Source organism: Panthera pardus, unplaced genomic scaffold (assembly GCF_024362965.1).
Source record: "Panthera pardus isolate Hobbes unplaced genomic scaffold, ASM2436296v1 HiC_scaffold_8, whole genome shotgun sequence".
In the NCBI taxonomy this organism is placed as follows: domain Eukaryota; kingdom Metazoa; phylum Chordata; class Mammalia; order Carnivora; family Felidae; genus Panthera; species Panthera pardus.
Genome location: NW_026527013.1, coordinates 57,394,280 through 57,414,507, shown reverse-complemented (window position 1 = coordinate 57,414,507; position 20,228 = coordinate 57,394,280). Strand labels below are relative to the sequence as shown.

Here is a 20,228-nt window from a genome sequence, read left to right as displayed (position 1 = left end):
CCCCTGTGTTCGGCAAGCACCCAGGTTGGTTTTAAGCTAAAGGATTCACAGGGGTGCCTGGGTGGCTCAGTTGGTTTAAGCGTCCCAACTCTGGCCTAGGTCATGATCTCAGAACTGGTGGGTTTGAGCCCCGCATCAGGCTCTGCTGACAGCTCAGAGCCTGGAGCCTGCTAAGGATTCTGTATCTCCCTCTCTCTCTGCCCCTCCCCTGCTCATGCTCGGTCTCAAAAATAAATAAAAAACCATTAAAAATTTTTAAGCTAAAGGACTCACAAAACTTACAAGTATTAAGAATAAAGAGACTCAATAAAGAACATTCCCTAACCCCCACTGAACCTTCTTACTATTTCCAAGAAAGCAGTTTTATCCACAGAAAGCCCCAGTGCTCCATATTTGTGACAAAGTCCATTCCCTAGGACTGATCCTAGGAGAAAACAGTAAGATCCAGAACTTCCCCTAACAGCAGCATTTTCTGGAATGTAGACAGTTTATCAAATATAATTTATTCAGAAAAAAAGACAACGTCTTGAGAACTTAATTCCAAAAGCTGGCAGAAAACAGCCTTTTGTAAGCAGTACCAGGTCAGGGCTGAGAATTGCCAGCAGGGTCCACCAGTCAAACCAGCAGAGGGCCACAGCCATAAAGCCCCTTATGCACTGATGGTGGTGGCCCCTCGTCTTTCTAGGCTGCCCATTTGCCCCCCTGTGGGTTCATGGTGCAGGCAGGATAGCTACTCATTCATAAACCCACAACTGTCAACTACTACTGTGCTACCGCATCCCAAAGCAAATCCACAAACATACAACGCAAGCATCTGTCACCAGCAACAATATTTAATGCAGCAAATCGTGGCAGTAGTCTCTGAAAGTCGTTACTGGTTGTGCGGCCGCTTGGCCATGGGCTCCTCCTGCTTCAGCCATCGCTCCAAGAGTCCTGTGGCACCTCTCTTGGTGGGGAGTGGGCTCTTCTGCAGGAACTGGTTGGACCACTGGGGCACATCTGACTCTGTCTTTTGGGGTGTTTTGGGGTCTTCCTTTTTGGGTGACTTTGTGGCCAGCCATTGCATCATCTTCTGGCTACTACGACTTGCCTTGGGCTCCTAGGACAAAGAACGCTCAAACCACCCAGCTCTAGCTTTTAGGAAAACACCAACTCCAAGGGAAGAAACAGGGGTAGAGGCATTAGGTACTGACCCAGGCTTAGAAAATGTTATTAAGAGCCAGATGGGGATGACTGGTCAGGAGTGAGGGGAAGGAAGGAGCAACGGAGTATGCTCCAAGGGGTACAAACAGGCAGGGACCAGCTCTCAGAGCAAGCTTCACATATAAGGTGCGTGGGACTGGTCAGAAAAGAGGAGTTGATGAGCATTTCAAACAGGTGCAGAGAAAGAAGCTTTCTTAGGGAAGAGGATGTAGTTCAGTGAGAGCAGGCTGAGCATGGGGAAATGACACTGGAGAGGTATGGCTTTGAAGAGTCACCATGATTAAGGATTCAGCTAAGGCTGAACAGGCTGACTTGTTTCCCCGCTGGGCAGCCTCTTCTTGACCAGCCTGCTCCCTCCTGCTCTCTCACACCTGCACCCCAACGCTGAACTGAAGGTTCTGAATTTGCCTAATGCCACCTCTCCAGAATGGGAGTTCTTCAGGAGTAAAGACCATGACAGAAATGGGGCAGAGTCTAGTACAAAATGAATGCGTATCATTACATTTTTAGAGACATCTAAGAAATAAAAGATCAGGGTTGCAGGAGTTTGCAAAGAACTGCGACAAAAGAAAAAGATGACACAGAGTATGGAAAACGTAGAAACCTGAATAAAAATGGGGGGTGGGGGGAGCTGTTTTGTAATCATTGTCCTTAACACTTCTCAGGCATTCTAAAATGTCTATTCTTGGAACACTCAGCCATGTCCTATTTTTTTTTTTTTACGTTTTTTTTTAAAATTTATTTTTGAGACAGAGAGAGACAGAGCATGAACGGGGGAGGGTCAGAGAGAGAGAGGGAGACACAGAATCTGAAATGGGCTCCAGGCTCTGAGCTGTCAGCACAGAGCCCGATGCGGGGCTCGAACTCACGGACTGCGAGATCATGACCTGAGCCGAAGTCGGACGCCCAACCGACTAAGCCACCCAAGCGCCCAGCCATGTCCTACTTAAGTCCCTCTGTGCCACCTGGAAACAGTTGCTACTCCTAAATCTTCATCCCCAAATATTGGCAAAAGCCAGTTTTTTGCTCTGGAACTTCTGTTCCCACTGGAGGCCTTTGGTCTGCTCACCTTCCCTTGAAAATACAACTGGATCCTTGCCAATTCTAAAAAGTTAAAGTTCAGGGCAGGAATGTTCTCAAATCCTCCTAAAGGAGTACAAGGATTGGAACTCCTCCAACTTGTAGTTGGGAAAGCAGATACAGAAAAGAGAAAAAAAAACTACACAGCTGGGAGGCAAAGATACAATTATGGACAAGGATTCCTTTGTCTTTCTTATAATCACCCTCTAGATTAGCAATCTTCAAACTTGGCTTATCAGACTTACTTAAGAAGCTTCTTAAAGACACAGAAGCCCAAGCCCAGCCCTGAATACTGACTCAATAGGTCTAGATAGGATCCAGCATTTACATTTTGAAAGAGCTCTCCTGAGGAGTCTGAGTCACAGCCAGCTTGGAGAATCACTGCTCTGTTCAACCTTGCCATACCCAAGGAAATGTGAGCATTGGGTGGTTTAAATTAGAGCTAATTGTCGTGTGCCTGGGTGGCACAGTCGGTTAAGCATCTGACTTCGGCTTAGGTTTGTGAGTTTGAGCCCTGCTTCGGGTGAGCCCCACTTTTCTCTCTCTCTCTCTCTCTCAAAACAATAAATAAATAAAAATAAATAAATAAATAAGTTAAAAAAACATAAAGCTAATTGGGAAAGGCCGTATCCTAAAAGAAAAAGATATCTTGACAGAAGACAGAAAGCTCAGAAAGGACTGTCAGAATCACAGGCCCCTACCTTTTTGACCAGTAGGCTGATAGGAGTCACACATTCAGGAGTGTTGTTTCCGGAGTCGTTCACCACGGAAGAGACTGCATGGAAGGTGATATTCTCTGTGGGGTGGATTAACTTCAGAGCTTCCTGAGTTGAGACCTCACCAAAGTCAAGCCATTTAGAGACTTCCTCCTCTCCATCTAATATAGCAGGCATCCTAGCCAGTGAGGTAGAGACATTAGTTAGCAGGTAGAGTAGAGTGAGGGTAGGGACAGAAGGGAGACTTGAGTCAGTGCAAATCATCCTAAGGAGAAGCTCGTCCTTCCTCTGCACCTCACGTGCTGATTGTTGCCATGTGCTCCTTGACCACAACTTGACAGGGCACGAAATTCACCACGAGGAGAACGAGCTTACACAGTTTTATGGCAAAGACAGTGAATGGTGCTATGATTGGATCCAGAGCACTCCAGTGTACATGCTAACCAACTGGTAAACTTCCCACGATGCCTCAGCCAAGAATTAAAGGGAAATTAAAGGGAAAACTTACAATATTAATCTCTAAATTTACAGTAAGAAAGAGTTATTCCCAAAATTGTGAACTATGCCTATGCCTCAGAAGGCAAAATGGCTGCCTTAAGATGCCTCCTGGGACCCAGATGTTAGGAATAATTTTCTCAGCAGTGATACAGAAGTTAATTGCAGGAGGAGGCTATACGTTGGATCAAATTGTTCAATTCTGATTAAATACATACCTATTATAAATGCATGTCTTGAAGGAACAACACTTCAAAGGCAGAAAGACATGCCCCAGTATTTAAGACCGCAAAAGATCATAAATTTTAAATAATCTTCCTTTCATTTCATAATAGCTCATAAGCTACAACTTTTCCAACACTCATTTCCAGAAGCAAATTTTTCTAAGGTAAAGTGCCATATTTAATGTAATATCTACATAGACAACAATAGTACTGTTTTTAATATACAGATCCCTATTATTTCTTCATGTGTTCCTGACCAATTTTTAGGTGTTGCCCCTTAAAACCCCACTTTTCTCATAAGTTCTTGGGTATACACTGTACAGTTTTGCATAGTGTGACTTTTAGGAACACATGTCATATTATAGTGAAACTGACTGTAACTGTATTTTGCAAAACAACTTCTACTCTCTAAATTTGTGCATACAGGGGCGCCTGGGTGGCTCAGTCAGTTGGGCGTCCAACTTTGGCTCAGGTCACGATCTCACTGTCTGTGGGTTCGAGCCCCGTGTCGGGCTCTGTGCTGACTGCTCAGAGCCTGGAGCCTGTTTCAGATTCTGTGTCTCCCTCTCTCTCTGACCCTCCCCTGTTCATGCTCTGTCTCTCTCTGTCTCAAAAATAAATAAATGTTAAAAAAAAAAAAATTTGTGCATACAGAAACACTGAATCCAAAAGCTACCTATCTAAAAGCAGGAAACAAATCTTCCTCTGAATCCTTTTGGACCCAGGGATAAGATCTGTGACTTGCCTAGGGTGAATGTCATTCAAGCTTTTGCAGGAATCTACTGTGATGATGGTGTAGGAATACAGGAGGTCTCCTCCTTCTGGGGGCTCCCAGCAGTCAAAGATCCCCGCCATTGTCAGCAGCCTCCAGTTGTCCCAGACTTTCCTCCAGTGCTCAGAACTCTCTGCAACATCAGTGCTACCTGACTGGAAGCAAAATATGTGGACAGATTAGATATTCAGCAGCCCCCTCCTACACACAGTTGGGTACTACTATAGACTTAACATGACAATGTTTAGAGGTACTTCAGCCCATGTGTTATTAACTGTTCTTGATCCACTGTTGCCAAAAGAAAGAGGTTTGGTGGTAAGTACCCACTGAAGCTATGGATTTATGGCTCCTTAATGCTTTCAGAATACAAACCAACACCATCAGTAGGCATTCAGGTTTTCCAGGATCTAGCCTGTCATTCCCCTCCACCCTAACAATAAGAAAAAAAGCTAGGAGAGGCACCTGGGTGGCTCAGTCAGTGATCTCACGGTTTTGTGAGTTTGAGCCTCATGTTTGGGCTCTGTGCTGACAGATCAGAGCCTGGAGCCTGCTTTGGATTCTGTGTTTTCCTCTCTCTCTGCCCCTCCCCCACTCACACTCTGTCTCTCTTTCTTTCAAATAAACATGAAAAAAAAAAAAAAAAGCTAGGAGTACCTGGGTGGCTCAGTCAGTTAAGCATCCAACTTTGGCTGAGATCCTGATCTCAGGGCTTGTGAGTTCGAGCCCCACATCAGGCCCTATGCTGACAGCTCAGAGCCTGGAGCCTGCTTCGGATTCTGTGTCTCCCTCTCTCTCTGCCCCTCCCGTTTGTGTGCTTGCTTTCTCTCTCTCTCTCTCTCAAAAATTAACATTAGAAGAAAAAAATATATATAAAAAAAGAAAAAAGCTAGATAATCTACAAAAATCATAACTTCAAAAAAATTCATCAGAAAACTGAGGTCACTGGGCAACAAACTGGCCTGAACTTTACGGAAAGACAGGGGCCTCCAAGGGAAGACAAGACATAAGTACTGGCTTACTGATGGCAATAGGAGGAAGACAAGGCCTTCATTCAGACAAAATTATTACCAAATTGTTTAAAAGCACTGTGTGGGCTAGCCTGTGAGTCTACTGTGAGTCTAGAACCCGTGGGAGCTGCAGACATCAGGGGACTTTGCATCAGCTTGCAGACTCTTCTCCATGAACCTTCCTAGCTGCTCACAAGAAAGATGGAGGCAGAGCAGGAGACTAGAGAAAGCCTTCCTTGCTGGTATGCGCCTAGAGGAGGGGAGCTCTCCTGCATCAGGAAAGGCGTGAAGTCTCACCCAATCATTTCTCCTCTAAGGAGCAAAAGCCTTAAGGGGCCAGAGTATGGGTTATAAACCCTATTGACCATAAGATACAGGTAAAGACCCACTGAGTCTGGGGAAGGGTGAAAGAAAAATCCCTCTACTCTCCTGGGGAAAGAGCAGGATCCCTGAGAAAGCCTGAGCTTGACAGTTCTCAGATTTGAGGCTGTATGAAGACAATAAAGAATGCTCTCCCACCCTTTAGATCAGCAAGCACCACATGGACAGCAACAGCAGCCTAATTCTGGGGAAGCAGCAAGAGCACAGACAGAGCCTATCCACAGCACAGGCTCAAAGGGAAGTACTACAGCGGAAGGAAGCAGGGCTACTGAGAAAAACTCTCTGGAAAATCACCCTTACCATGAACACAAAATGGCACAGAGAAATTTAAAACCTGTAATGAACAAAGGTAATCGTATCAACAAAACCAGTTCAGCTCCTGATAAGATCAACTCAACCTCACACATTACCCTATTAGAAGGATAAGTGTATCCATTTCCAGGCAAAAATTTATCTCAGCCTGTATGTCTGGCAATCAATCAAAAATTACAAGATCGGGGGTGCCTGGGTGGCTCAGTCAGTTGAGCATCTGACTTCGGCTCAGGTCATGATCTCACCTTTGTGAGTTCGAGCCCCACGTCAGGCTCTGTGCTGACAGTGCACAGCCTGGAGCCTGCTTCAGAATCTGTCTCCCTCTCTCTCTGCCCTTCCCCTGCTCACACTCTGTCTCTCTGCCTCTCAAAAATAAACAAAGATTAAAAAAAATTTTTTTTAGGGGCGCCTGGGTGGCGCAGTCGGTTAAGCATCCGATTTCGGCTCAGGTCACGATCTCGCGGTCCGTGAGTTCGAGCCCCGCGTCAGGCTCTGGGCTGATGGCTCAGAGCCTGGAGCCTGTTTCCGATTCTGTGTCTCCCTCTCTCTCTGGCCCTCCCCCGTTCATGCTCTGTCTCTCTCTGTCCCAAAAATAAATAAACGTTGAAAAAAAAAATTTTTTTTTTTAATTAAAAAAAAAAAAAAATTTTTTTTTTAAATTACAAGATGGGGTGCCTGGGTGGCTCAGTCAGTTGAGTATCCAACTCTTGATTTGGAATCAGATCACGATCCCTGGGGTTGTGAGATCGAGCCCTACACTGGGGTCCATGCTAAGTGTAGAACCTGCTTAAGATTTTCTCTCTCTCCCTCTGCCCCTCTCCCCTGCTTGAATTCTCTCTCAAATTTAAAAAAAAAAAAAAGCCAGAAAACAAAATGAACTGTCAAGGGATATAGAAATCAACAGAACCAGACTCAAGACACCACTTTCCCCAAATGCTCAACTATCAGAGGGAATTTAAAATAAGTTTAATTAGAGGCCCCTGGGTGGGCCCAGACAGTAGGCATCTGACTTCAGCTCAGGTCATGATTTCATGGTTTTTGAGTTTGAGCCCTGTGTCAGGCTCTGTACTGACCGCTCAGAGCCTGGAGCCTGCTTGCTTCAGATTTTGTGTCTCCCTCATCTGCCTCTTCCCCGTTCACGCTTTGTCTGTCTGTCTGTCTGTGTCTCTCTCTCAAAAATAAACATTAAAACATGTTTAGTTAATATGTTAAAGGTTCTTGGGGCACCTGGGTGGCTTAGGCATCTGACTCTTAATTTCAGCTCAGGTCATGATCTTGGCATCATGAGTTCACATTCCGTGTTGGGTGTGAAGTCTACTTAAAAAAAATGTTAAAGGCTCTTGTAGAAAAGGTGAACAGCATACATTCAACAGTTAAGAAATGTTGGCAAAATAAGAAAATATCAGTGAACTTAAAAATTTGACAGTAAAAACTACCCAAACTAAAACAGAGATAAAATAAAATACACAGAACACTGAAGAACTATGGGACAATATCAAATGGTCTAACGTGCAATTAGAATCACAGAATGTGAAGAGAAATGAGTAAGAAGAAATATCTGAATATACAATGGCTGAAAATTTACCAAAAATTATGAGAGACATCAAACCACAGATAGGAGGAAGCTCAGTGAACATGCCAAACATACAAACGCACAAAACTACACATATCATATTAAAACTGCTAAAAACCAATGGGAAATGTTGAAGGCATTAGGGAAAGAGGGGTGATAGAAACACATTACAAATGGAAGAAAAAAGACAAAAATTAGAGTAGACTTCTCAAAAAAACCCTAGAAGAGCCAGAGCCTATGGAGTACTTTTTTTAAGTGCTGGAAAAAAACCGAAAGACTGCCAACCCAGAATTCTATACACAGTGAAAACACCGTTCAAAAATGGAAATAGTGGGGGTACCTGGGTAGCTCAGTCGGTTAAGCATTTGACTCTTGATTTTGGCTCAGGTCATGATCTTACGGTTGGTGGGTTCAAGTTCCGGGTCGGGCTCTGTGCTCATAGCTTAGAGCCTGGAGCCTGCTTCAGATTCTGTGTGTGTGTCTCTCTCTCTCTGTGCATCCCCCACTTGTGCTCTGTCTCTCTCTCTTTCTCTCAAAAAAAATGTAAAAAAAATGTGTATTACAGAATAGCTACCAAAAGCATTTTTATTCTATTTTTGTTTTTAACTAAACGAAGCTTCTTTTTATATTTTATCTTATTTATTTATTTTTAAATTTTATTATTTTATTTTTGAGAGCACATGTGTGTAAGCAAGCAGGGGAGGGGCAGGGAGAGAGGGGAAGAAAGAATCTTTTTTTTAATGTTTATTTATTTTGAGAGTGAGAGAGAGCTCAAGTGGGGGAGGAGCAGAGGGAGGGGGAGAGAGAGAGAATCCCAGGCAGACTCTGCATTGTCAGTGAGGAACCCAATGTGGGGCTCGAACCCATGAACCATGAGGTCACGACCTGAGCTGAAGTTGGATGTTTAACCGACTGGACACCCACCCAGGTGACCCACAAAAACTTTACTTATTTATTTAAAATTTTTTTGAGAGAGAGCAGGGGACGGGGTAGAGGGAGAAAGAGAGAATATCAAGTAGGGTCTGCATTGTTAGCACAGAGCTTGTCACAGGGCTTGATTCCACGACCCTGGGATCATGAACTGAGCTGAATTTTAAGAGTTGTATGCTTGACCAACTGAGCCACCCGGATGCCCTCAAAAAACAATTTTTTTAAATTTTTTTAAATGTTTATTTAAATTTGAGAGAGAGAGCGAGCGTGTGCACAAGCAGGGGAAGGGCAGAGAGAGAGGGAGACAGAATCCAAAGCAGGCTTCAGCGCTCAAACCCACAAACTGTGAGATCACGACCTGAGCCGAAGTTGGATACCTAACCGACTTAACATTTTTAAAAGAAGTAAAAGTAAGCAGCCAACAGTGGAGACGAAATGGAATCATAAAAAGTACTGAATCCAAAAGCAGCCGGGAAAAACATGAGAAAAGGAAAAACGAGCTAATGAAAACAACTAGCAAACTAGCAGAATGCTGAATTTTTAACCCCACCAGATTGCTAATTACATCAAGGGCAAATCTTCTAAACGTTACAAAGTTCCCTCCTCTGGGAAGCCTTCTGAGATGCCCCAGGCTCAGTTACGTGCTGTCTTCTGTGCTGCCATAACTCACAAGCATGCCTTCAGTGAGCATTCACCCCTGACCTGCAACTGTTGACTTGTGTGTGTCTTGGTAATCGAGTATCGAGGGCAGAAATCCTGTCTCACTGAACTTCCAGGAGACTAGTAGCAGGACCATATACAATCGTATGTGGTTAATGAAAGTCCAGTGAACAGATACATTTTTATAGGTAAGAAAAACTGTATAGGACTGAAGGAAGTCCCATCCTAATCCACACAAATGCCTCGTAGTCTCTCAAGAAGAGTGTCCAAGGAAATTGCAATTTTAAGATAGGAAATTCCTAAAGATGGAAAAGCTAAGCACTAGGAATCTTTTGGAGTGGATTCCTCTAGAGAGCCCCAGAATTCTGACTTACTAGTAATTCAATTTAATTTAATTAATTAATTTATTTATTTTTAAAGGTTTTATTTTTAAGGAATCTCTATACCCAATGTGGGGCTTGAACTCGCAACCCTGAGATTGAGTCACGTGCTCCACTGACTGAGCCAGCCAGGCGCCCCCCATAATTTGCAATTTTAACAAAGCAAACTGCAGTGAGAACGCAAAGGCTTTAGCAGTATTAGAGCAGTAAATCTGATTAAAATGAGAACATGATGTTGGCACACCTGATTTGTTTTCAATCTCCTCATAATGTTATGTGAACAGGCTAAATTTACCATTTGTCTTAAAATGAAAGTTCTAGGGGCGCCTGGTGGCTCAGTCAGTTGGGCGTCCGACTTCGGCTCAGGTCATGATCTCACAGTTCGTGAGTTTGAGCCCCGCGTCAGGTTCTGTGCTGACGGCTCAGAGCCTGGAGCCTGTTTCAGATTCTGTGTCTCCCTTTCTCTCTGCCCCTCCCCTGCTCATGCTCTGTCTCTCTCTGTCTCAAAAATAAATAAACATTAAAAAAAATAAATAAAAAAAATAAAATAAAATGAAAGTTCTAGGGGCGCCTGGGTGGCTCAGTTGGTTAAACGTCCCACTTCGGTCAGGTCATGATCTCACAGTTTGTGAGTTCGAGCCCCACATTGGGCTCTGTGCCGTTGGTTCGGAGCCTGGAGCCTGCTTCGGATTCTGTGTCTCCTTCTCTCTCCACCCTTCCCCTGCTCATGCTCCGTCTCTCTCTGCCTCTCAAAAAATGAATAAACATTAAAAAAAAAAAATTAAAAAAAAAAAAATGAAAGTTCTACGAGGAAAATGTGAAGTATAGAGTTACCATGTGACCTGGCCAATTCACCCCTAGGTATAAACTTGAGAAATTAAAACATACCCATGTAACAACTTGTACACGAATGTCCATAGCAGCCTTATTCATAACCATCAAAAGTAGAAACAACCCAAGTGTCCATCAACTGGTGAATGAATAAACAAAATGTGGCCTTTCCATACAATGGACTATTACTCAGCCATAAACAAGCAATTAAATAGTGACACATTCTATCACATGGATCAACCTTGAAAACCTTATACTGAGTAAAACAAGCCAGATACAAAAGACCACATATTATACGACTCCAAATATATTAAATGTCCAATTAGGCAAATCTATAGCGACTGAAAGATTCGTGGTTGCCAGGACTGGGAAGAATAGGGAATGGACAGTGACAGGTAACAGATATGGGATTTCTTTTGGGGGCAATGAAAATGTAATATTAGACAGCAGTGATGGTTGCACAACTTTGACTATACTACAAAAACCGCTGACTTGCATCCTTTAAAAAGGTGAATTTTATGGTGAATTATAGCTCAATAAAGCAGTTATGTCAAAAAAAATAACCCACAACTCTATGAGGAAAGATACAAAATGTCCTTTTTTGCATCGGTTTCTCTGTCCCTTTCCAAACTGTGAATGCTGTTGACAATACCTCTTCTGTTTTGGCTTGGGGAAAATAGATGAAGTACGGCTGCTTTTGGCTTGTTCCCTGACGTCTCCGCCACTCGTAGAATCCATCTGCTAAGACGACACAGCGTCTTCCTTTTCCAAGAGGGACCTGAGGAAAAACGTGAGCAAGACACAGTCTTGGTGACAGAATGTTTCATGTACTTGAGCGAAAAATCTCACATCCACCAATGTGTGACCTTAATTATTTAATGTCTGTGTGCCTCACTTTCCTTATGCATAACTTCCTTATGCAGATGTTGAAAAGATTAAATAATGTACTCCAGCCCCAGCTGTCATTTGATTATAAGTGCATGAAAACCTCCAAGTGAAAACTGTCTAGTTGTCATTCTCTCTCTCTCTCTCTCTCTCTCTCTCTCAACCTAGTCAACCTACAAAATATGAGAAGTAATAGTTTTGTTTTAAACCACTATGTGTTGGCATGATTTATCATGCAGTAATATGCATAACCACCCTCAACATTATTCGCGACTGGGAACACACTTTCCAGGAGATCCTTATTTTATTTCTCAGGTGTATAAGATACTAACAACTCTGTCGGAAAACAGAACAGAATATGTGCCTTTTCTCTAGACCAGCTACCTACCTTGAAGGACCGTTTCTCCATTATGGTATCACTACGACAGTTGGTAGTGTTGAACTGAAGTTTGGAAGGATCATCCTCTTTGAACCAAGATGGGACCAAGCCCCATCGCATGGGAGCAATGATACGCTCAGATGGGTCTGCACCCTGCCACAGGAAAAGGTTAAGATCCAGTGAGTAGAGCATAATGAAATTTACAAAACCAAATTTGGCACATGCATTATGTTACTATTAATATCAAAATACAAAAAGTACAGAGAAGAACACTAAAAGGGAAAGATCTATTTGAAAAACAATTTTAATGATTTATCTATCATGATGTGAGTAACTTGAACTCTTCAGCAATTCACGTTCTTTAGCATTTATTAGAATGTAAGACATACTGCTTGGGTAGGGTGGGGGATACAAAGTTTAGTCCCTGTAGACTTTGAATTAGTGCCTGCTATGAGAGAGAGAGAGTGCTAGGCCTAGCAGTTTATGCAGTTCCAGCTCTTAAAAAGCACATACTACAGAGGAGCTGGGGTGGCTTGGTTGGCTGAGTGTCCAACTCTTGATTTTGGCTCAGATCATGATCCCAGGATTGTGGGATTGAGCCCCACGTTGGGTTTGGCACTGAGCATGGAGCCACTTAAAGCCCCCCCCCCTCTCTCTCCTTCTCTACACCACTCACACTCTCTCTCTAAAATAAAAATAAATAAGTCAGCACATGTTACAGACAACGATAATACAATGAGGGACATGCTAGGATGAGGGATGCTCAGGGTGCTGTGGGGGCACATAGAAGAGTGCTTAACTTCAAAGGACTTGCACGATGACATATGAGGCCACAAAGACATAAAAACATTAATAATATAATATACAACAAAACATTAATAATATAAGATACGATAGGCTAAGGGCCATAGAAGTGGTACATACAAGGGGCGCCTGGGTGGCTCAGTCGGTTGAGCGTCCGACTTCGGCTCAGGTCATGATCTCACAGCTCGTGGGTTCGAGCCCTGTGTCAGGCTCTGTGCTGACACCTCAGAGCCTGGAGCCTGCTTCCGATTCTGTCTCCCTCTCTCTCTGCCCCTAACCCACTCTCATTCTGTCTCTGTGTCTCTCAAAAATAAATAAACATTTTTTAAAAATTAAAAAAGAAGTGGTACATACAAGGAGTCACAAAGGAGTTCAGCAGAGAGTGATCCGTGAGAGATGGAATGGAAAAGTATCAGCTCCTTAGAAGAGGCAGAAAGGACACGGGTGAGGTAGTTCTTAAACTGGATCCCACAAGAGGTACAAAATGCAGACAAAGAAGAGAATGGGAGGGAAGACCAGATATGAAATCAAACGAACATGGGTGCCTGGCTGGCTCAGTTGGAGGAGTCTGCAACTCTTGATCTTGGGGTCATGAATTCCAGCCCTACACTGGTTGTAGAGATTACTAAAAAAAGTAACTAAACTTAAAAAAAAATTAAATGAACAAAGAGGCAATGTCAAGAATGTGTAGGAAGTGGTTTTGTGCAGAAAAGTTATAGCAAGTCCAAGGATGCTATTTTCAGGAAGGCCTGCTTACAAGGTTGGCCCTTAGCATCTGGGACCTTGGATTTTGAGTGTTCCCCTTTTCCTAACAGATACAGGATGGTTCACTGTACCTAGTCTGTACAAAAATGAGGTTTATGCTGAACATCTGCTTTCCTTTTGAGACTCTGGAATTTAGGTACTTGCTAGGCAGAGTACCTAATAAAAACCCTGGGCTTTTAGTTTCTAATGGATTGCCCCAGGCAGAAACACCACACATTACTGTATTTTTCATTGCTGGAGAAGGATATTTCCTGCCATATCTCCTCACAGGAAGGAGAGAACCTAAGGAAGCCTATGCATGGATTTTTTTTCCAGACTCCTACTTATGTCTCTTTCCCTTGCTAATGCTATTGCATATCTTTTCACTGTAATAAACCTGAGCCTTATACGCTAAGTCCTTCTAACCGAATCTCCAAATGTGGGGGTAATCTTAGGGGCCTCTGACACATAGTCGTTACACTTTATTGGGGTAATTGGCCCCTTGAGACTTTGATGAAATCTACAGATTAAAATGCACGCGCGCGCGCACACACACACACACACTATTCTATGTGGTGTGGTACAATACAGGTTGGAAGAGACCATGAGCAGAGAGTGAATTCTATCACTCAGCCATAAACAAGCAATGAAGTAGTGACACATTCTATCAAATGGATCAACCTTGAAAACATTACACTGAGTAAAATAAGCCAGATATCTCTGACAACTCAGAGTCTGGAGCCTGCTTCAGATCTTGTGTCTCCCTCTCTCTCTGCTCCTCCTGCTCATGCTCTCTCTCTCTCTCAAAAATAAATAAACATTTAAATAAGTAAGTAAATAAAATACTAGCCAGCACTCTAGCACTATGCTTGGGAGCAATTTTTTTTTAATTTATTTATTTTGAGAGAGAGAGAGAAAAAGTCCAAGTGGGTGGAGAGAGAGGGAGAGAAAGAGAGAATCCCAAGCAGGCTCTGCACTGTCAGCTCAGAGCCCCATGGGGGACTCAAACTCAGAAACCATGAGATCATGAGATCATAACCTGAGCCAAAGTCAGACACTTAAACATCTGAGCCACCCAGGTGCCCAGCTTGGGGGCAATTTCAAACAGTGAAATCACCAACAAAATGCAGAGAAATGCAAGAAATAGCACTAAATCAACTCCAAGAAGAGTACTTGTTTACAATGTAAGAGCTGAAACAAGAAGGTAAAGTTTTGCCTTACTCAACCTCAGCTGGGAATGTGTACTTTGGGTAATTCAAAATTTCTTCCTGTCTATATGTCTGTGAAAGACTTCAAAAGCGACATGAGTATTATTTTGGGGAATATACACAATTTTAGCAAGCAGACACATTTGCAAACATGAAATCTACAAATAATGAGTTTCAACTGTGCATGTGTGTATACATATGCACACGTGTGTATATTTTCCTGCTTAAAGACAGAGGCAGTCTGGGTATCTTGTATGCCAAGAGGCAGGAAAAACAAAAGCAACTGATGAGCGTGCAACGTAACTAAGGAAAAGACTACCCTAGAAGAAATGGTAGTATAACTGAACTAACAGTTGACTTCGCTCCTTGGTGAGTTCCACATAGAGACTATACCAGGTGGAGTCACACAAAGGAAACTATTTGCAGCAAATAAGACGGGAGGAGGGAGTAAGATGGGGGAAGTGGAGATGGGGGTGGTGGTGACTGGGTTTATTTTAGGGTTAGGATGAACATTCAGAAAGGGGAGCTTTGTCACTGCATGTGAAAGTGGACATAAGGCTGCACAGGTGTACTTAGAGAACATGACTATACATGCAACCTATATTACATTAATGAAGCCTGTGCTCCTTATAAGGAAGCAGAGGTAACTGTAGGACAAGGGGAAAGGGGTTAAGGGCAGGCTCAGGGACAGCAGTGTGTGAACTGCATGGGGCTTGGGCTCATTATTTCAGGTAAGGAATGCTGGACCTTGTTTACTTTTGAAACAGCACTGGGAGTTTTACCACTGGTATGGTTAGGCTACTTCCTGGACTGGTAGAGAGTGTTAGTTTTTGCATTCCCTTTTTTCCCTTAAAATCCTTAACTACAGGAGGTTTTTGTATTTCTTTGTAATTCTGACACCTCCTTTTGAAATTCTGCAAGAAGTGTGCTTAGGCAAGTGGAGCCAGTAGGGCGTAGATCACAGAAAATAGGTAGGGGCCTAAAATGACTTCTCTTGTGTCACCAAAGCTATGTCTCATCTTTCTTTTTCTGGGGGCCCCTCATTCCTTCTGTTTACAGTAGGGTAGACAATGAAAATCCAAGTGTTAATCTCATCTGAGATAGGAAGAGAAAGAATGAAAACAGAGCTTTTGTAAGTCCTCTTTTCCAGAATCAAACGTGCCTTCCAAGCCCCCTACCCAAAGCATAAATGAGAGAACATTATACAATGGTCAACTAAATGGATTCTCATCAGGAATCTGCAAGACAACAATACTCTAAATTTGAGATTCGCAACATGTGGCAAGTGTGACAATCCTTCCCCACCACCAAGATCTAGGGGGTAGAAATCTGGCGGGTAGAGGCCAGCAAGGCTGCTAAACATTCTGCAGTGCACAGAACAGCTTCCCACCACAAAGAATCTGGTGGTTAGAGGCCAGTAATGCTACCGGCATCTGGTAGGTAGAAGCCAGCAATGCTGATAAACATGCTGCAATGCACAGGACAGCTTTTCACAGCAAAGACTTTTCCCACCCAAAATGTTGATACTGCTTAGGTTGAGAAATCCTACTTTTACAAATCCCACCGATCACCTTTAATGCTAGTGTGTTCACTGGACGATTGAAAACTGAACCTAGGGGCGCCTGGGTGGCTCAGTCGGTTGAGCGCCGACTTCGGCTCAGGTCACGATCTCGCGGTCCGTGGGTTCGAGCCCCGCATCGGGCCCCTGTGCTGACAGCTCAGAGCCCGGAGCCTGTTTCAAATTCTGTGTCTCCCTCTCTCTGACCCTCCCCCATTCATGCTCTGTCTCTCTCTGTCTCAAAAATAAATAAACGTTAAAAAAAATTAAAAAAAAAAAAAAGAAAACTGAACCTAAACATGAGGCTGCCCCCTACTGGGAACAAGAAATAAAAGGTGGCTGAGAAGCCAAAATACTGAAAATATTGCTCAATATTAGTCATCTTTTTCCTCTACCCTTTTGGACTTGTGACCAGAACAGCTGGTAGAGCTGGGGTAGATAAATGAAAGAGGAAGTAATCTGCAAATCAGTGGTTTCAAATGCAAATATTGCAATCTGTACACATGTTGGCCGTTGATGATAAGGTTTAATGAACAGCTGAAATGATTCTAATTTTGTTTTGCAATTTACAGGTTTGAGACAAATGGAACCTCAAATTTTATCAAAATTAGGAAACCCCAGCAATCTTAACAAAATTTATTAGAGATGTGGAATCAAAACACTACATCAGCAAATTCATACCACTGACGGAAAGAGAGGGCTACTTTTGCTAGAGGCTCCACCTTCCCCATTCCTAGTTCCGGGAAGCATCCACTGGAGTGGGGAAAGTGGTCTGGACCTCAGTCCCAGCTCTGTCCCTCATTTTGCTGGGTAACCTAGGACAAGTCACAATATGTCTACACTTCTTTACATCTGCTAAAACAAATATTTTCTTCCAGCTGACATTCATTCTATAATTTTAAAGAGGTGATATAAAGAGAACCAAGGCTAAAAAAGAATAAGGACCACACATTTAATCCGTCTCTCTTTTCACTTCCAATTTGGTCTTCCTCTGAGACATGTTTAATTCTTTCCTTTCCAAGTTAAGATCCCCCATGATATTTATTTTGATTTCCCTCTCATAAAAAAAAAATTTTTTTTTAGTTTCAACAGGGAGGTATGCACCCAGTAAAAATGGCTCAAGAATAAGCCATTTACTATTTCATTCAACAAAAAAGATCAATGTTATTTAGTATGCTTATTTCTTCTAAATATTATATTTTTGAGAGAGAGAGAAAGAGTGCAACAGAGTGCGAGCAGGGGTGGAGCAGAAAGAGAAGGAGACACAGAATCTGAAGCAGATTCCAGGCTCTAAGCTGTCAGCACAGAGCCCGATGCAGGGCTCGAACTCAAGAACTGCGAGATCATGACCTGAGCCAAAGTCGGATGCCTTAACCGACTGAGCCACCCGGGTGCCCATTTATTTCAAGTAATATAGAAACGAATCTTGACTACAATATTATCACAAGAGTTCTGAAGAGTAAGTAGCAAGGGTATAATTGACTTTATAAATTGATTTAAGCATTATGGATCCAATAGAATAAATACCCATGATGGAAAACAATCATAATTTTTCATAACCTCTCAAGGGCATTTAAAATGCTTAAGACATGGAGAGACCAACCATTCATTTCTAGAATTAGGCATTTTATTTACTACATGCTAGCACTGGCACACAGTTGCACGCACACATGTGAACACACACATTCAGGAGTTAAACCAAAGAACCAAAACATGATTATGCATTATTGGTCACTCCAACACTACATGGGTAAATACTGTAGAAACAATAAGGTGGAATTAAACTTCAGATAACCAAACCAAATGCATCTGTTCCTAGTTTCAATAAAAGACAAAACATAAACCGACTGAAAACACAAGCAGAAAAAAATAGAAACTTCAACATTCAAGAAGCACCACAAGTGTTTCACATTAGCTAGCCTTAATCCTGCCCTAGGCCTAGAGATTCTGGTTCAACTGGGCTGGTAAGGGGCATGGAAATCTTTTTTTTCCCCCAAAGGTACTCAAATGACCTTGATGATCGTGAGGTTTGAAAGATGTGATCTTAAAAAACCTTCGAGGGGCGCCTGGGTGGCTCAGTCATTAAGCGCGGGGCTCTGGCTCAGGTCACGATCTCAAGGTTAGTGAGTTCCAGCCCCATATTGCGCTCTGCGCTGACGTTCGGAGCCTGCTTGGGATTCTGTCTCTCTCTCTCTCTCTCAAAATAAATAAAAACGTTAAAAAAAAAGTACTCAAATGGGGGGGCGTGTTCAAATAAATTTGGCATGTATTATGACTAGCCTTCAAGTGAGCCTGAAGAATAAATACGGCATCCTCTTCTAAGGTAAGAAGAAAGCGATAAAACTTCTTGCAGTGAGGTCCAGAGTGGTTCTCAACTGGGGATCAGACTATATGAGCAACGGCTGGTTTTCAAGTTCAATGTCAGGGGCTGAGCAGACGCCAAACCCTACTGAAGCGGATGGGCCGGAAGCTGGTGTGGCGCAGAGACCCGCGGTTACCTTCTCAAAGTGCAGACGTGACAAGAGCACGGGGCTGTTCGACTGAGGGCTCGTGTTGTAAGAGGGGCAGTACTTGTCGGGGTCCTTCCACTCGGGGAGCCGCTCCCGGCCCTGCCGGTCCCGATAGGCACACGCTCTCGCGAGCACATCTCTGGGCAGGTGACAGGAGGTTCGGCCGCACATCCTCCGGCGGGGCCCCGCACACCCTGAAGACGAGAGCACACCGGGAGCGGGTCGCACTCGCGTATTCACGGCCCTCTCTCCACGCCGCGCGGGCACCCGTGCGCGGGGAGGCGGCCAGCTCCGAGGTGCTATTCTTGCAGCTCAGCGGTGCGGCCAAGAAACACACGAGGCGGGGGGGGGGGGGGGGGGGGACGGGTACGGTCACAGCTGGAGCCACTTCCTCTGCGTGACCCTCCCCGGCCCCGCTCTTCTCCCCTCAGGGCACCGACTGGGGCCTCCCGCCTGCTAAAGCTCCAGGACCGCAGCCGGCGCCGCCAGGGGGCGGGCCCTCCCGGAGGAGAGGTCCGGGGCCCCCGCGTCCCCGCCCGCCCCACCTCGCGGCTCCGCGCCCGGGCCGCGGACCGCCTCGGCCGGCCGCCCCGCCTCTCCTCCATTCGGCCCCGCAGTCCCGCCTCGCCTCACCTCGTCTCACTTCGCCTCACGTCCACCTCCGCCCGCCTAGCCTCACCTCACGTTCACCTCCTCTAGGCCGCCGGCGACGCTCTTCCCCCGCGGGCGCTCCGGCTCGGCGGGCCAGCGCTCACGGCGCCAGGCCCCACCCCCAGCCAGGTCAGCCCCGCCCCCAGCGACGGCGCCTAGCCCCGCCCCCGCGCGCCTGGAGGTTCCCGTGGCGTCCAGCTATCTGAAAGTAGCCGGGGCGGGGGAAGACTACGACTGGCTTTGGGGACTCCCCGGTTCTCGAAGCTCAGCTCTCCTCCGTAAAGGCCCACTGCCTCCCTGCCTTTGGGGACTCCCCGCTTCTTGAAGCTCAGCTCTCCTCCGTGAAGGCCCACTCCCTGCCGTAGGAATGGGGTGGAGCCCAGGGAGCGTGAGGTGTCCTGGTCTGTATAGTGGGAGCCGGAATTAGAGCACTGGGTCGTTGTAGGGATGATAACGGAACATTTGATTTACTTCGCAGTGAGGCTGACTGCCTCAGAGTTTGGGACAAACGTTGAGAAACCATCAGGAAAACTTACGTGAATCATGCAAGTCACTCTTAAACTTCAGTGGGCACCAAAATGTGACTTTCCAGGCCTTTGGCTACCTTCCCAACCCAAATATGAATTCCTAAGAGTCAGGCCTGGATTTTAGAAAACAGGCTTTGCAGACCTGTTTCAGCCATGAAATTAGCAAAGCCGCCTGGCTTGAGTTTAAAAGGGCAGGCCTCTGAGCCTGCTGCCTTGGGTCGTGAACCAAGGATTTCTGCATCTTCAGCCAATAGAGTGCTCTCTAAGGCCTGTCTGTTCTCCTCTGTGCATTCACTGAACTGGGAGCAGGCAAACCCCAGTGCACACTCCACCTCAAACCTCATGCTAGGTAATACCCAAGTGATCCACCCAAACCCTCTGCAGCCTCCATTCACCAC

The 20,228-nt window shown here is 44.6% G+C and overlaps 1 protein-coding gene across 1 annotated transcript; it reads right to left on the bottom strand.

Annotated features, from left to right (window-relative positions):
* Positions 1-482: 482 nt before the first annotated feature.
* Positions 483-19,415, bottom strand: HMCES (5-hydroxymethylcytosine binding, ES cell specific). Its single transcript, XM_019431000.1, has 7 exons — positions 19,286-19,415; positions 18,641-18,846; positions 11,838-11,981; positions 11,217-11,342; positions 4,464-4,645; positions 2,985-3,177; positions 483-1,099 (listed from the first exon to the last, which is right to left on the bottom strand). The coding sequence occupies exons 2-7, from the start codon at positions 18,821-18,823 to the stop codon at positions 872-874; spliced, it is 1,056 nt and encodes a 351-aa protein (XP_019286545.1). The 5' UTR covers positions 18,824-18,846; positions 19,286-19,415; the 3' UTR covers positions 483-871.
* Between the last annotated feature and the right edge of the window lie 813 nt (positions 19,416-20,228).

What these genes read in the sequence shown, in the direction of transcription:
- HMCES (XM_019431000.1), bottom strand. Translation starts at nt 18,823, where the DNA reads ATGTGCGGCCGAACCTCCTGTCACCTGCCCAGAGATGTGCTCGCGAGA. An exon ending in TGGAGAAACGGTCCTTCAAG is followed by an intron (nt 11,343 to 11,837) that starts GTAGGTAGCTGG and finishes GTTTTTCCTCAG; the next exon opens with GTCCCTCTTGGAAAAGGAAG. An exon ending in CCCAAGCCAAAACAGAAGAG is followed by an intron (nt 4,646 to 11,216) that starts GTATTGTCAACA and finishes TTTTGCTTCCAG; the next exon opens with TCAGGTAGCACTGATGTTGC.